This window comes from Ornithodoros turicata, chromosome 1, assembly GCF_037126465.1.
Source record: "Ornithodoros turicata isolate Travis chromosome 1, ASM3712646v1, whole genome shotgun sequence".
NCBI classification, from domain to species: Eukaryota; Metazoa; Arthropoda; class Arachnida; order Ixodida; family Argasidae; genus Ornithodoros; species Ornithodoros turicata.
The window spans coordinates 26,101,079-26,117,807 of NC_088201.1; the positions used below are offsets into that span (position 1 = coordinate 26,101,079).

The 16,729-nt window shown below is 45.3% G+C and overlaps 1 protein-coding gene across 2 annotated transcripts; it reads right to left on the bottom strand.

Annotated features, from left to right (window-relative positions):
* Positions 1–6,908: 6,908 nt before the first annotated feature.
* LOC135377711 (uncharacterized) lies at positions 6,909–16,703 on the bottom strand. 2 transcript variants are annotated; one of them, XR_010418185.1, is made up of 9 exons: positions 16,393–16,703; positions 16,261–16,332; positions 16,021–16,150; positions 13,903–13,973; positions 13,499–13,751; positions 13,075–13,303; positions 8,978–9,042; positions 7,721–7,818; positions 6,909–7,399 (listed from the first exon to the last, which is right to left on the bottom strand). XR_010418185.1 is itself a non-coding variant. In XM_064610324.1 (8 exons), exons 1-8 carry the CDS (start codon positions 16,531–16,533, stop codon positions 7,772–7,774), a joined length of 1,008 nt encoding a protein of 335 aa, XP_064466394.1. In that variant the 5' UTR covers positions 16,534–16,703; the 3' UTR covers positions 6,909–7,771. The 2 variants fall into 2 exon arrangements, 1 of the variants encoding a protein (XP_064466394.1); XM_064610324.1 differs by having other exon boundaries at positions 6,909–7,818.
* Between the last annotated feature and the right edge of the window lie 26 nt (positions 16,704–16,729).

Below are 16,729 nucleotides of genomic sequence, written 5' to 3' on the forward strand. Positions count from 1 at the left end.
GACTGAGTCACCGAGGCTAGCAATTCCGGTGTAGCAATTCCGTATGGTCCTCTCTGACGAGGGTGATTCTAGTAAAAAGCGCAAATGTGCGAATAAATATCGACGGCTTAGCAGAGCGTCATGGTATAGCGTGACATGGTACGATGCTTGAACATCCAACGGGCCTGGCGGTCCTGGCGACTCTGCACGACGCAACCATTAAGATGGCCACTCGTTTGGAATGTGTACGAAAGAAGAGCAACATTCTGTCATCAGAATTTCTCACAGCTGGAGACACGGAAAATCTTTAAATTTACCGTCCGGTGACAAGGCAGTACGGTTCGTCACGCATGTCTCAGGGGCAAGTGTCCGAGTGAGCTAACAAGTTTAATGGTGAGAGTAGTACGGCGGACCATCCCCATCCAGGCCAGTCGACTTATTCAGCCGCTTCTCACGCGTCATTCTTCTTCTTAACTAACTGGGCGGGAGTTGGAACCACGTGGTTGGAAGTTGGAACTTGGTGGCTGCCCAAAAGGGCGCCTGCAGCTTCATTTCTTGTGATTTTCGCCAATATGGCAGTGACTATCATACGTGACATTGTCGGATGTCTCGTCCTCCCTAGCCTCAGAATAGAAGCCAGAATAGACAGCCACAGACGGAGGAAGAACATGAAGAATAACTGGCAGAAGACAGCACCATGGCCGCACTATATCCAAAGGAATACAAGTGACGGCTGTATGATAGTATTATGAAAAGAGGCGTGCCAAACAACCGCAGACGGAAGGAGAAGTAGTCGAATGGCTGTTTATGAAAAGAATGGCGTGTCGAAAGGTTGCAAAAGTATTTGAGAAGTAAAAGAATTTACGCGATGACAAAGTGGTGTGTAAAGTACAATTCAAAGGTGAGTGTGGCGCTTCAGTCGAGGATCAGTCGACCGAATCCTGCAGAGCTCCATGGCGCCTTAGCCGACAGTTATGTAAACCGTCTTCAGTCGACCTTAACGATCAGTCGACTGGAGCCTTCAGTCGACATATCTGTCATTGTAAACGCAACTATTGCTGCGGCTTATTGGTGCGAATCGGCGTGTGGCAGAAATGACAACAAATATACAGGATACAATTACAAACAAGACACGTGTCCCGTGCACTTTCTTTTTTTTTTCTCTCGCTTTGGTGTATCTATCTAGGTACAGCTTCGGACAAAAGTGCACGAAACACCGGGGTGTCGCATTTCTCCGTTGGAGCGATATCCTAGTAGTAAACAGGAGCGGACTCACATACTGAGAGATGGATAGAACAGCCGGTCACCCGTTTCTTGTTCGATCTCTTCCTGATAGCTTGCAGGGGGGCGCCTCGATGAAGAAATACGCCAGTGCCGTCTTTCGTTGTCTCAAGCTGTACGGACCACTGGCGTAGCCACGAGGGGGCTAGGGGGGGCTCGAGCCACCCTTACCTGCCACGGATCGACTCGCGCAAATCGTACAAATCCGAGGAGAAAATAATATGGGGGGGACCAGTGTGACGACCGCGAAAGTTCTTGCAGTTCCTGGTGTCTATCTAAGCAACACTCTTGACTGGTTTTCAAAGTATGATCCTTTCAAAATACTTCAAATCTCGTGACACCGCCTCATTGGTCATGAGAGCCTACATGTAATCGTATTGTGAATCAATTATTTTCGGGTTTTTTTGTTTCGTCCGCACTTTGCGGTGCGCACAAGTACGTGTGTGTTGTCGCACCCAAGATCAGAGGGGGGAGGGGGGGCGAGTTTTCGTATGGAGCCCTCCCTATCTTGGAGGTCTGGCTACGCCACTGGTACCAACTAGCCTAACTGTTGCTCCATGCTTCAGACTCCGCGTACCACATCACCCATGTGGAGCTCAAGTGTCGGAAGGTGTCCGCAAGATGAGTATACCCCGCCAGCGCACATCACTGAACGGCGATCACTGCGAGGGGACGCTTGGGGAAACTTTATCGTGTTATGTGAATGTCGCATGCAACGACCGTGTTCCATTACAGATGTTTTTGAGACTGCGCCTGTGGTTCAACTGCGTCGGGTCAATTACGCAAAGCATTTCAGTAAGTCACAATGACAATTTCGACAGATGGTTAATGCAGTTGAACAACAACACTGTTGTATTTCAGTGACGACGAGTGAAAAGTTTCATCGATACAGGGGATACTCTACCCCATTGCTAAAGGTAATTTGACGAAAGGTGCGATGAAAAGTCTCGGGCCTAGCTTTAGGGCAGCCAGTTTCCGTATTTGCGGAGCTTCTATTCACAGGATAACCGAGTGTCTACCTACAAGATGCCAGAGCGCCCACCGACAGTATAGACCGGAGCACACCAAGAGTATACCTGTGTTTCCATCGACAGGACAGTACACGGCTTCTATAGAGAGGGCCCACTGAGAGGATTCCTCGCTGTCCATTGACGGGTAGAGCAGAGCTTACATCGACTGGATACCCGAGCACCCATTGACAGGATTCCTGACGGCTAATCGAATGAAATTTCTGAGCGACCGCGGAGCTTTTAGGATAACTGAATGGCCACCGAAGATGTTTCTAGGCACCCATCGACAAGACTCCTGAGCGCTCACCGGCATCATAACGCAGTGCTTCGATCTACAGGATACCTGAGTGCCCATTGTCATTATATATTCCCGAGCAGGCACCAACAGGACAAAGCTAGCTCCCATTGACAGGATACCTGAGTACTCATTGGCATGTCTTCTGGGCGGGCACCGACATGTCAAATCGGAACTTCCATAAGACAACATACCCGATTGCCCATTGTCAAAATTGTTGAGCGCCCACCTGTAGGATATATGGGAGCTTCCATCCACAGAACACATGAGTGCCCATTGTCATGTCTTCTGAGCGGGCACCGACGGGAGAAAAGCGGAACTTTCATCGACACCATACCCGAGTGCCCATGAACAGGATTCTTGAGTGGCCACCTATAGGATAGAAGGGAGCCTCCATCCACAGAATACATGAGTGCCCATTGTCATGTCTTCAGAGCAGGCACCGACAGAAGAAAAGCGGAACTTTCATCGACAGCCAGCATACCCGATGCCCAGTACAGGATTCTTGAGCGTCCATCTATAGGATAGAGGGGAGCTTCCACCCACAGAATACATGAGTGCCCGTGGATAGGATTCTTGAGCACCCACCTATAGGACAGAGGGGAGCTTCCACCCACAGAATACATGAGTGCCCGTGGATAGGATTCTTGAGCGCCCACCTATAGGATAGAGGGAGCTTCCATCCACATAATGCATGAGTGCCCATTGTCATGTCTTCTGAGCAGCCACCGACAAGGCAAGACGGGATTCCATCGACAGCATACCCGAGTACCCATGGACAGGATTCTTGAGTGCCCACCTATAGGATAGAGGGGAGCTTCCGTCCACAGAATACATGAGTACTCACTGGCATGTCTTCTGAGTGGGCACCGACAAGACAAAAGCGGAACTTTGATCGACAGCCAGCATACCCGAGTGCCCAGTACAGGATTCTTGAGCGCCCATCTATAGAATAGAGGGGAGCTTCCACCCACAGAATACATGAATGCCCATTGTCATGATTCCTGAGAAGGGATTGACAGGACAAAGCGGAACGACTGCATACCCGAGTGCCCATGGACAGTATTCTTGAGCGCCCACCTATAGGATAGAGGCGAGATTCCACCCACAAAATACATGAGTGCCCATGGACAAGATTCTTGAGCGCCCACCTACAAGACAGAGGGAGCTTCCATCCACAGGAGTGCCCATCGACAGAATAAAGCGTAGCTTCTACCGACAGCATACCTGAGTGCCCACCTTCTATTCCCTGGAAGAGCGGAGATTACTGAGCACCCACCTCCGGGATAAAGCGTAGCTCCCATCAACAGGATACCAGAGTGCCCGTAGACAGGATTCTTGAACACCCACCTATAGAATAGAGAGAAGCTTCCATCGACGGGATACACGAGTGCCCATTTTAACGATTCCTGGGCGGGCACCGACACGACGCAAATTTGACATGGCAAGTATCTCACTTCCCTCAATCCAGTATGGCTAAGTCAGGTTGGGCTTGGGGGCGATCGCCCCACCCCCCAACCCCAGGTTACATGCATGTACTACTCATACTACTCATCCCACTGCTGCTACGCGCTTAAAAAAGAAACCGCCTTCAAAGTGAGGGCCTGGATTCGCCCTTGGGCTAAGCATCCTTCAAAACTCCATCAAATGCGAAGAAACCATGTGTGCCGTACAACAAAAGAGCCACAGCTGTGTGTCAAAGCAATCAGACACACTGCAAGACACTATTCAATTGTTTATTTTCCTTTTTCCTCACATTCAATGCATATCACCTGATTTGTCAGCTGGCATGGCCATCTTCCTCTTGCAAAACATACGTGGTACCAAGCAGGGTCGTCGGAAGGTGGGGGCAATTAGGTCAGCCGCCCCCCTTGAGCTATGGGGCCTCGCCCCATTTCACACATAGAGATCGGACAGGGTACGCAATTTTCTCTTGTAAGGCATATTTTATAGGATTTGCATGTTCATTGGCATGAATTTTGAGGACTCCAGTTTACATTTATAAGTGAGAAGAATTTGTTACTTGGCATGAATATATTGACTAGCAGCGTCACTACACCTTTTGGGACGACGAAGAGGAGGAGGAGGTTGACAAAAGGAAGATGAAGTCTTGACAGAAGGGTGGAAGCTCGCGCTGGAGGCCAAAATCCGGGCTGGTTGGTCAGTGTATCGAGCGCAGTGGTCGAGCGCAGTCGGAAAAGCAGGGGCAGGAGAAGCAGCTTGGATGATCGTTCAAGAAATGGGACATCTCGTTTGGATTCTTTGCATTTGTGTTTATGGTATATTTCAAGTAATTCTGCTCTGCATGTACTATATATGTCACTTTACTACGTTTTATTTAATTGTGTTTATTTTATATTATATTTTTATTTAATGTTGTATATGGAGCATTCTTGATATACCAATCCTTCAAACTTCAGCTCACCCCCCTGTGGTGAGGGACTTCAGACACCCCTGGCACCAGGGCTATAATCCTGGCACCAGGGCTCCAGGGCAATGCAGTGTGAGCCCTGGCAACCAGGGCTCACACTGCATTGCCATTTAGTGCTATAGAGTTGCAGTGCGCTAAATACTGGGCACCCAAGTAAGTGGGGTGTATTAATTATGCGAATGTACCAATCAAGCGAGGAAATATGGTACTTTATTTTTCTCCCCATCGCCCAAACAAGCATGTTATTGGCAAGGATATCCAATCTTTAAAGTAAACAATATTTGAGGCCTCTACTTAAAGGGGTTGAGGACCCATTTGCAACTGCTCTCATATGCTGTGGTCAACATATTTAATGCACAATGTCTAACATCTCTTTATGGACTATGTTTCATTACGGGTGTCAAAAGAAAAGCAATTTTTGCAGTCGACCGAAGACGAGAGTGGTGCTAAACATGGGCACTGCCTGTGGAGGAGGCAGTGGGTTACCACTGGAATGCAAACTCCTAGCACCACCTTATGCAAAGGCAACACAAGTATACGGACATGGAGGTCATGTCACGAATATCCATGACAGAGGACCTCTTGGAAGGCTAAGTTTCTAACTAGCAAAAACTTCCAAATACGCAAACTTAGTGGACAAAAACTCACATTTGACAATGTGATTTCCTAGGAAGTGAGCAGGTCATGTAAACGGACTAAAAAAAAAAAAAAACTACGGCTGTGCGAACAGCAATTTTCAAGCTCAAATAGAATACGAATCGAATACTGAAAGCTACTGAATTGAATACGAAATCAGATCGAATAATCCAGTACACAAAAAACAAACATTTTCTTTTTAATAAAGAAAATGAAGCACACTTAAGTTCCTCGTGAACAGGCATTACCTGCTCCCGTGCAGAAGCAACACGCTCTGGTGAGGGGCGACAATTTGTGAATAGTATATATTTCACCTACTATTTTCGCAGGAGTGGGCACCTCTGTTGCCAATTTGTACGCCACAAAGCGAGAGGTTTGTTTTGTTGGGGTTGCAGTGGTAATTCCAAGGCTGTTCAACTTGCTGACGTTCAACTGCTCATTAGAATACGGCAGGGCAGTCCGACAGAAGAAAGACTGATATTGTATTTACTCGCATATAAGACATATTTTTACCCAAAAACATCACGACATGGAGGAGGTGGTTTCAATACGCGGGGGAAAATCTGAACCCAACAATTGAGGTACTCTAGTTGTATTCCGAGATATCTGCGGCAATCTCCCCGGAATCGAATGTCGCGATTCATTCCGAGATATCTACGGCGATTTCTCCGGAATAGAATGTGGCGATTCTGCCTCACTTTGGCGGTTTATTCAGAGATATCCCCCACTATCTCTCCGGTATCGGATGTCGCATTTGTCCCTCATCGTTACGCGATTCTCCCACATGAATTAGTCTTCTGCTCTATCTAGAATGGACGAAATACTCCTCTGTGTCCATCGCATTCGTTGTTCATCACTCTGGCGCCAGGCGCTCCTTCTCGTTGATAAGAGATTCTGTAGTGTGCGAGATGGTCTGGTCGTTCAAGCTGGGGTACATTCAATCCGTGCGTGCGTCCAATATGCAAGCGAATACGGTACCTTATTTGAACAAGATATTCGAAAAAAGTATAGCATATCTTCAAATACTGCTATTCGATTTGATAAACGAATCGAATATAGAACTATTCTATTCGATATTCGAAAATTTCGAATATTCGCACAGCTTTACAACATAAGGCTATTTATATGTTTAGGACATAAAAACACTGTTTTGTACACTCCCTATGCAAAAAGAGGAAGCATATACCAAGAGAATAAATTTGCTGCAAAGCTATTCCCTAATATTATGTCTGTTTAATGTGATTGCTATGTGATTGACTCAACTGAACCGAATAACTATACTTTTCAGTGTTTAATGAGATACATATCAAATATTTCAAATGGCATGCAGTGCTGAACTTCGTCAGCACAGACACTTCTTTGCAGTATTGCGTACAGATCATATAATGTCAGTGAAAACGATAAAACTGTAAAACATGGTTAAAAAGTGCTCAACATTACAATGAGTTACGTACTACATATTCTTAAAACAAGGCTCTCCAACTGTGCAAATTTTGCTAACATTTCTTAAAAAAGTACATAAATATTCATGCAGAGACTTGCTGTAAAACCCTTTAATGCTGCAGCACCACTTTTTCATGAATTCAGGTACAAGGCACATATTTGCTGTCGCTAAATTTTGCAACTTCTGAATGCTAAAATTTGCGTCTTGATTGGCTTACCTCGTCGTAAGCCTGACATTGCCCATATTGTATTTGATAGAAGCAACATTGCACATGCTTGTGCTGGAAAGCATTTCAAATGCCCACCATTATCCTGTACAACCAACTGTGAAGATAAAGTTTGCGATTGCAGCATATAGTCTTCGAAGTATCAAACCTTGCTTTAAATTTTTGTGCGCCCGTAAAATGGAAGTATTTTTCAAATTTGTGAAATTCGTGAAAATTAGGGGCTCGCAAATATTAAGGGCCTTACGCTAAACAGATTTCACAAGGTCTTAATACAAAACTTCAAAGAATGTTACAAAAAATGTGTTGAACTTGCAACACCTTCCAAGCGAGTCATTATCACAAAAGGTTTTAGAAGAAAGGGGTCACGTATGTGTCTTGCAAAATAAATTTCACACTTTTGAAGCACTGCAGTACTGACCTGTTCCTGATTAGCACATAGAGAACTGAATTCACAGTAGTGCTGTTAGCTTCAACCTTCTGAACTCACTATCCTCACGCTCAGGGGTTTTGATAATGCTGAAAAGTGAAATATGCTACTGTAGATATTGACGGAGAAAAAAGTAATACATGTATCGTGAACTTCATGCACAAACAGTTCTGATTATTGTACAAGTTCTTAGACTTGCAAGAAATGCAGCTCTATGAATCAGAAGATGTTGCTATAATTTCTCTATGGTTCTTGCATTAGCTGTTCAGAGTCTGCCAATGCATTTTGGTGTGAGTAATCAATGCCTACAGGAGTGATACCATTAGTCTGTTAATGCTGTGATACAAGGCCAAGAGACGGAGTTCAGAATGGTATGCAGATTGTGTTGCTTCTGTGCAGATAAATACAGAGATAATTCACTCAATCCTTTTCAATGTTTGTGGGTATATTTCAGGTCACAGGAGGTAGAACTTAAAGGTAATGTCCCGAGAACTCATGGTTCACAACAAAAATTACATGTTGGGTTACTCTTGTATTGAAGCACACCTCTGCAAATTTAAAACACTTTCTTTACTTTACGACCTATTTGTTTTCCGCAACCTTGCCTATACTGCCCATGGGCATGATAGGAATCATTTTGGGAAACAGCAACACCTTGGACAATTTTCTTTATTGTGATAATGGGTTTCCAGAGTTCAATGATGCAATATATTTTCGTAATTTTGTCTATTGGCTTTGTGATGTTTGAGCCCATTGTTTCCAATTCTCTATCAAACAGCCAAACATTTACTACGTTTACCATCAAGAGGATAGGTAGCCGAACGTTTCATCTTGTGATTGTTGGTACCCAGCATTCAAACAATTCTACCACGTGATACACATGTAACATGCAGGTAAGAACGAATGTACATTTATTTGCACAATTAATATTATATTCAGCAGAAAGCACGTCCTCACTAAGTGCTGTCATGACTTTGCAACGCAGGACATGGAGTGAACAACATGAATTGGGTTGATAGTCAGCACCACTGACACATTTTTAGTCATAAAATGCTCTTTTGTAGTCTCGTATGCTCACATTTGTGAATCCTATGTGTTTCCTTTGATACTGCAAATGTATCCCATCTTTATTCAGTGAAGTGGCTGTAGTGACTTAGCAAATATAAACTCTTGTACAGTTGACACTCAATAGTCTGTATAGTGCTGGCAAGCCACATTTTTTGTTGGAAAGAAATGAATTTCACTCACCTCCAAAAGGGGATGATATCTGCAGGCATTCGACTATCTGATCAAGAACAGCTTCATTCACCATCCTGTAAAGTGCAAGAATTATATTATGCTCTGTAGGCCTTTTCCTCATAGTGCTGCACAGGTAGTAAAAATGCTCCCCAGGGTGCACCTTGTGCATAGTCTACAAAATATCTTCCAGTTTGATCTAAATATCTGCCGCACACCAATATAAAATTTTGCTTGCGTTATCTAGGAAGGAACAAATTTATATAGACTGTCAAAGGAGGGAGAACAGGGTGCGGAGTGGATAGTACGGGGGGCGTTCAAGTAAAACCGGGACTTTTCATTTTTCACAAAAGTAAAATGAACTTACAGGTGAGAAATTTGTTTTATTTTTCAACGTAATCTCCAGCTGCACTAATGCACTTGTCCCAGCATTTCACGAGGGCTTAGATGCCAGCAGTGTAGAAATCATTACCGGCGCGTAGCGGCCATGATCGGACCGCATGCTTGACCTCGTCGTCGCAACTGAAGTGGTGGTCCCCAAGAAACGCCTTCAGTGGCCCGAAGAGATGGAAATCGCTGAGGGCGAGGTCTGGACTGTAAGGGGGATGTGGCCGCAACTACCAGCCAAGTTTCAATAAGGTGCGTGTCGTGAGATGCACGGTATGCGGGCGTGCATTGTCCTGTAGGAGGAGGACTCCTTTGGTGATGAGGCCCGGCCGCTTCTGCTTCAGCGCCTTATGCACATCCCTGAGAACCTGGCAGTAATATGCACTATTGATGGTGGTACCACTGGGCAGAAAATGAACATGAACAACGCCAGCCTTGTCCCAGAAAACCGTGGGAAAACGTTGGATGTTCTCAGGAACTCTGACACTGGGCTCTGAGCCGCCCCGGCCGGGATCGTCCTGCACTGATGTACGGCCGTCTCGGAACCGTTTGCACCACTCAAACGCTTTGCTGCGGCTAAGTGCATCGTGGCCTTACTGAGCCTGAAGTCTTCTGTGAATTTCAGATGACTTTACGCCTTCATTCACGAGGAACTTCATGACTATTCGCTGTTCGATGTGCGCGCTCACCTAGTTGTCGGCCATGTTGTCCAGCACGTGTCTTCTGTTTTGCACAAACTTTGGACCACCACGTGGCGAACGCGGAGGCCTGTCGCGTGTGAAAATGACGAAAAAGAAGTAGCGCGAGCCATTTGTACACTTAGGAGATAGAAAGTCCCGGTTTGACTTGAACACCCCAGCAAACCATTAATATCCATGGGACATCCCTACAAGGTCGCGAACGTCCTGAATATCTCGACGTCCATAGGATATCTATGGGATATCGCACAATTTCATTGCGTTTTGGGCTTACTCCAGTAAACAACAGATGTCCCTGGTATGTTGGAAGGATATCGCGCTCTGGATGTTTGAATGTCCCATGACAAGCAGCCTGCAGATCCTAGGGATGTCTATGGGAGATCCAGGAAATATTTATTTGTCCTTATAGAGACGGTAACCTGAATTAAAAACACAGTAGTTGATAGGAAGGGATGTCAGAAATGTTGTTGTGTATACTGTGGGTTGATGCAGAAACACAGGAATTGCGAAGATACATCCTCGTCACCGTTACAAATGGTTTACGCCACGCTACCCCTAACGAACGTGTGTGTAAAGATTTGTATTTCAGTATATGTTCCATCTAGCTCGCAAATAGAGGTTACTGCGGGTTTTTCCAAGTGGTCCAAGTGAGGCGGGCAGGGTTCGGCACTTATGCTGGCGTGTCCCACGGTGTTGCTGTACTGTGATGAATCCTGTTAGGCTAAGGTAATGTTTTTGCTCCCAATAGTATCAAATGGGTTAAAACACACAATAAATATTATTTGCTGGAACACAGTTGCAGTGGTCTCTACGCACTCTACAAACTCTAAATATCTGATGCACAAAATTGTTAAAAGCAAAATATGTACGATATTCGTAATCTCCCGTATACAGTCAACCATCGATTTATGAACACCCTCGGTTCCCCGAAAAATCGTTCATAAATCGAGGGATTCATAAATCGAAAATTCAGTTAACTGAGTACTATCGAGCAAATGCAACAGTATTTCCGAGTTGGGATTGTGTTTATAATGCCATATATTGTGCAATTTTGCTTTTAACCATGCCTTCTGCTGTATCATTCTCACAAAGAACAGACGTTAACGCATTCACACTCTGTTTATTATGCAATACTAAATTGTTTAATTTTGCTTTTGACCATGCCTTCCACTGTGTCAATCTTGGAAATAAGAGATGTCACCACATTCGCACTGGACTGGTCTCAGATTTCCTCTGGGATTTTTAACCTCCGTTTATTAATCTCCGGGTGACAGCGACCACCTTATTCATCAACTGAGGTCAGGAACACTTGTGCGACCCCGGAAAACCAGTTTGTTGTTCGGATTTCGAGGGGTTAAGAACCGAGGGTGCAATACCTGGAAAACGTTTTGTCCGTTCAGGCGTCATTCATAAGACCACGGAATTATCCCTTTGAAGGTTTCTGTTGACCTCAGAACGATACGTTCATAAATTGAGGGCAAAAACGCTGGGCAACTCCTAGTTGGTTCCCAGAAATTCCGTTCATTATTCGAATATCGAGGTTCATAAAACGAGGGAAAAATGAATGGAAAAAGTTTGGTTCCCCGTGCTCATGTTCATAAAACGAGGGTTGACTGTATATCCAAATATCCGTGACAGACGTCGCAGGGACTTTCAGTGGATCTACAAACATGGCAGAAATGCTAGTCGCAGGGATATCGCATGGATGTAAAACTGATCTGTGGCAAACTCCACTGGATATCCAAACGTCCCGGGCGAGATATCTTACGGATATTTGCTGGATGTATCTGGTTTGCTGGGACCCCTCGTACATACCAGGAGACAAGAAAAACCAAAGTCCAAACCGAACCACAAATGTCTGTCGACCACTGGCTGCACTCAAACAATTACTACTACAACAGCAGTTTGTGTTGTCATGAATGTCAGATTTCTAGGTTAACCAATACTAATCTCTGAGTTTGTTACTACCTCCTTGTTTGTAGTAGTTTCCACATCAAAATACTGTAGACATGCAATACCCTGGCTATACTGTACAGAGCTGTGCCAGCATGCAGAGACGTATCCACGTATTACATATGCCATAACATGCCATAATGCCATAACATATGCAACCAGTGCAGGGGCGGATTTAGTGGCCTGTCATGGAGGGGGGTCTTAAGGAAATTTCGTGCTTTGCGGCACAGCATCATCCAGGAGATAGGGTTTTTACATAGGGAATACAGCCGTATGGGGGGTGGTCGGGCCCCCCCACCCCCCTTCAATCTGCCCCTGAACCAGTGGTGGTCCAAAGGGAGGGCGTTGGGGGCAGTTGCCCCCCCCCCCCCCAAAAGCATAGCCTGGGCCAGTTTTCGTCTCTTCAACCTTTTCTCGCACGAAATCCTATCACTGGTAATTTACCAGTGATAGGATTTCATGCGAGAAAAGGTTGAGCCCGTGTCCAGAATCCCTCCTCCCCCCCTCGCACCCAAAGGGATAGAGACTGGCTAAAGGCAGACATCCGCCCCCAAAGTACTTCACTGGGACTGCCTTTGTATGCAACGTTGTGTCTGCAAAGGAGACACACTGTCAAAATTTCTGTCTAGCAACTAAAGAGGTGGCTCTGGTCTTTCTGACTGCTCTCACTGTCTGTAATAAGTTAACCGATGATGCGTTGGATGTGGCTGCTCTGTATGTGCTGTGCTTGGTGGTAGGGGTCGAGCCAGAGGAAACTGTAGTTCGCGAGTTGAGGAGCATGGTGTTGTGGTGCATTCATGGTGTGGCTCTCTCCTCAAAAATAATTCATTCCAACAGTTTGTGGCTGTTCACTATGTACCCTCAAACAGTCGAAGTGAACATTTTCAGGTGTTACAGTTTCAGCATTAAATTTACCCTCAGTGTCACATAGAATGCACAACCAAATTATGGTATAAAGCTGATTAAAACATTTTAGCACGAGCCACATTCAGGTGCCTGACCAGAAGTAGCTTCACTATCCAAGTCGCAGACTTCCTACGAGACCGGAAGAACAAAGAAATGACCACACACCTCACTTCTGCAACACAACTTCCAGTGTCATTCTCCTTCATTGAGATGCTCTCTACAATTCCAAAATCTGCCAAGAGTTCCCCGAGCACATCGCTCGTCACACTGCTTGGAAGATTGTCTATCTCCATGACTTTCTGCAGCTGGTGAACATTGCGTGCACATGACTGCTTTACTGCGTAATCTCCAGTCGATGATGTAACCGGTTTGCTGGAAGAGATTGAACTGTGCCCTACAAACAAAAGGACTACACATCAGGACTGTTAAAAATACATTCCCCTTAACTGACTGTTATAGGATGAAGGATGTTAAACTGTCACTTGTGTTTACAGGGGAAATAAAGGTGATATGCTGAATGGCATTGAACTGCCAGTCATAACTTGAACATAATTTGTTAGCAATTATATGATTACCTAAAATGTCTTACTTTCATCATCGAAGACCAACTCATCAGCGTCACTACTTTCATCATCATCATCATCTGTATCATAGCTCACTTTGCGAGTGTGAGTCTTCACCCAATGGTTGAGGGTAAAGTTGTGTTGGTACTCATCTGGGTTAAATGACCCCTTTCTCAAGGCAGGGCGTTTCGGAACTGGGTGTCTGGCACAGAAGTTCCTTTGTTGTGTTGGTTTGACGGCTGGTGGATCCGTCCTCTCAGTGGACAACCTCGGTTTAGGCTAGACACAAAGCAAATGCAGACTGAAGCCACCATTACAGTGACGGTCTCGCAGAGATTTAATGCAACATTTTACGAGGACATAACATAAAAGCAAGACAAAGAGAACTGTGTAGTAGTAGCTGGAAATGGTTACGACACAATTTGCTTACCTGATGAATAGGTCTTTCATTATGTACTGCCAGACTCTGAACATTGGGTGGATGCACCCTGTGTGGATCTGCTACATTTCAAATATGAAAATGCCATGTGAAATAAATATACTGCAGCTCGACACACGTTCTCTGTATCATAGTCATGTGCAACCATTCCTTGGAGACCACACAAAAAGTACTGCAGTACTTAAACAGTTTATGGCAGGTCAGATGGTAAACTAGCACAACCAAAAACCTGATCGCTTGACCTCAAAGATCACAACTAGTCTGTGACAGAGACCTGTATATTTCTGTACATGTATGAAGGTCAGTGCAAGCTGCGATGCTGTACGTCAGTGGTTCATCAGTGATACATCAGTTGTGTCATCAGTTGTGTTTGTGTCCCCTCTGTGTTTTTCTTCAACGCTCAGGCTTCTTCACTATATGGAATCAGTGGATCTCAACCGGGGTTCCACGAACCTTGTCCTGAGGTTCCTCGAACATGATACTGTCGAACTCCCACGAGTGAAACTCGAGTGCATACCAAGGCTTGCCCTCAGCCAGTTTTGGTAGCCAACCCACATCTACATAGTTGAGACTTCTTACAAAGTTGCGTTACGTATGTCAGGTGCATTTGGAGGAGTTGGTATCGCAAAGAAAAATGCCACAGAATGCCATAATATGTCACTGTGCACCCACAAACCCTTCAGTTAGGTGCTTGTAATATGGGGAGTTATGCACTTTCTGGAGGATAAGTCGAACTAAGCACGAGTGACCCATGTATCTCTTGGTTAATCAGGCTTTTTTGGCCTTTTGGACAGTTATTTTCAGGGGGGGGGGGGGGGGGTCATAAAATCTTGGGGGAATTAGGTGGGGGGGGGGGAAGTGCAGGAAAAATCCCTGCACCTTGGATAGACTGACACTGGTGCACCTTTGTGACAATGTGGCATGTCACAGTATGCTGTGGTAGTGTGTCGGCGTGTGTCCGGATGCGGCAACAGGATGTTATAAAAGGGGATTGATGACAGAAAATGTATGGTAAGGGCTGATTTTGTAGACCACCAATTTTGTGGAGTGGCCATTAAGGATGATTACATTCTGCCATGTCTAAATGTTTAATGACCAGATATCAGAGGGCCCAGAAGACATGGAGGCTCAAGTGCGTGCAGGTACAGCTGACTGCTGGTGCTGCTGTTGACGGTGATGTAGCTCTCTCCTACAAAACCAACAGTGATGCAACATAATTGAAGCACTACACGCGCTGCTGTCACTTTGATATTCTCTTGCACACTGGAGACACCGGATACTCAGGTGGACTCACCTTCACGAGCTGTCATGCCAGCTAAGACAATAATAATAATAATTGGGGCCTTAACATCGCAAGACAACTATGATCATGAGCGACGCCACAGTGGTCGTTTTTAACATCCCTTGCGGAAGTTGGCATGTCTAAGAACCTTGTACCCTGCCACCAAGTTGCTGACATCCTCGGCCAGTTTGAAACCCGCATCTTGGGATCGGTAGGCGGACAGGCTTCCAGCTGATCCAATGAGGCCAGTAGCTAATACAATGTTGGTGTGTCTTGCGAGTCCCTGTCTCAAGTATGTACCTGAATTCAGAAAATTCTAAGGTGTCCCTGAAGTGCTAAGAGGAAATTTCCCCACAACCTATCACGCACCACATGGCCTATTTAAGCCATACAATGACTTCACGACTTCTGCGTTATGTGCTATGTAAATTGCCTTAGAAGCAGGTCAGGTCAGTTACTACAGTGAGGGAATCCAAAGTCACTAAATAAGCTGCGAAACTTATTTAGTGACTGTAAGGGAATTAATACTACAGCCAGTGGCGTCACTAGGGTGGTGCGGTCCACACCAGGTGACGTGCCGCACCAGTACAGTCGCGTCCTCTCTTTCTCTGCAGTGCAATGACGCAAAAACAATAGGAGGAGCCCTCTTCGAGCACATGATTTAGAGTATTGACCGGTATGGAAAGGGACCCATTACTGGGGGGACGCAAGGAGCTTCCGCACCGGGTAACACATACCCTAAAGGCACCACTGACTACAGTCCCTTTACGGCTAGCAGGTGGTTAACATGCAACTAATAACATTTAAAACATCATGCATGAACTAACCTGCATCAGAAACATTTTGTTGTTGCTGCTGCTTCGACACGTCACTGCATAGTGGCTTCCGGTATAATTTCACATCATCCCTATGACAGTCTTCGACGCTAGATGATGATGCACTATTGCCAATTATTGGCTATTGAAAAGAAATTCGGATTGTCAAATGTAGGTGTTTTGATACATGCCATAGGGAACAACTGTATTCTACAAAAATAAAACAGCCTGGTTTCGTATTTGGCATCTTACCACAACTATATTACTCCGAGGTCGACCGCGACCCAGACCGAGTATACGAACGTCATTGGACGAAGAACACCCCTGAAACCAAGAGAAACGCCTGTGGTAGTTTCAACAATTGATTTAGAACGTGTTACTTACTTTCTGTGCATTGTCATGTTGTGCTTTCAGATACTGAAAAATTGGAAGTTCTTCTAAGGGCAACCTCTCGACGCCTCGGCACCAGCAAGGTAGTGGTTCGGCGTCTTGCGAAAACCCAACACCACAGCCTGCTTCAGCCATGCTGCAGGGCTTTTACACACAATCAAGGAACACAGTGCGAACAAATTCGTGTGCCATGTATCATGTGTATCATGCTAGCGTTTTAGCTGTTTTAAATACATGCGCCACTACTACACGAGGCACATGACTACATGACGACATGACGTGACATAGAGAAAATGTGAACCGGTGTGAACTGTGAAGGGCCACAACGCAA

Bases quoted from the DNA above. Each gene is read 5' to 3' on its own strand.
- LOC135377711 (XM_064610324.1), bottom strand. From the start codon at position 16,533: ATGGCTGAAGCAGGCTGTGGTGTTGGGTTTTCGCAAGACGCCGAACCA. The intron at 16,333-16,392 runs GTAAGTAACACG...TCTTGGTTTCAG, and splicing joins AACATGACAATGCACAGAAA to GGGTGTTCTTCGTCCAATGA. The intron at 7,819-8,977 runs GTGAGTGAAATT...TTCACTTTTCAG, and splicing joins GATATCATCCCCTTTTGGAG to CATTATCAAAACCCCTGAGC.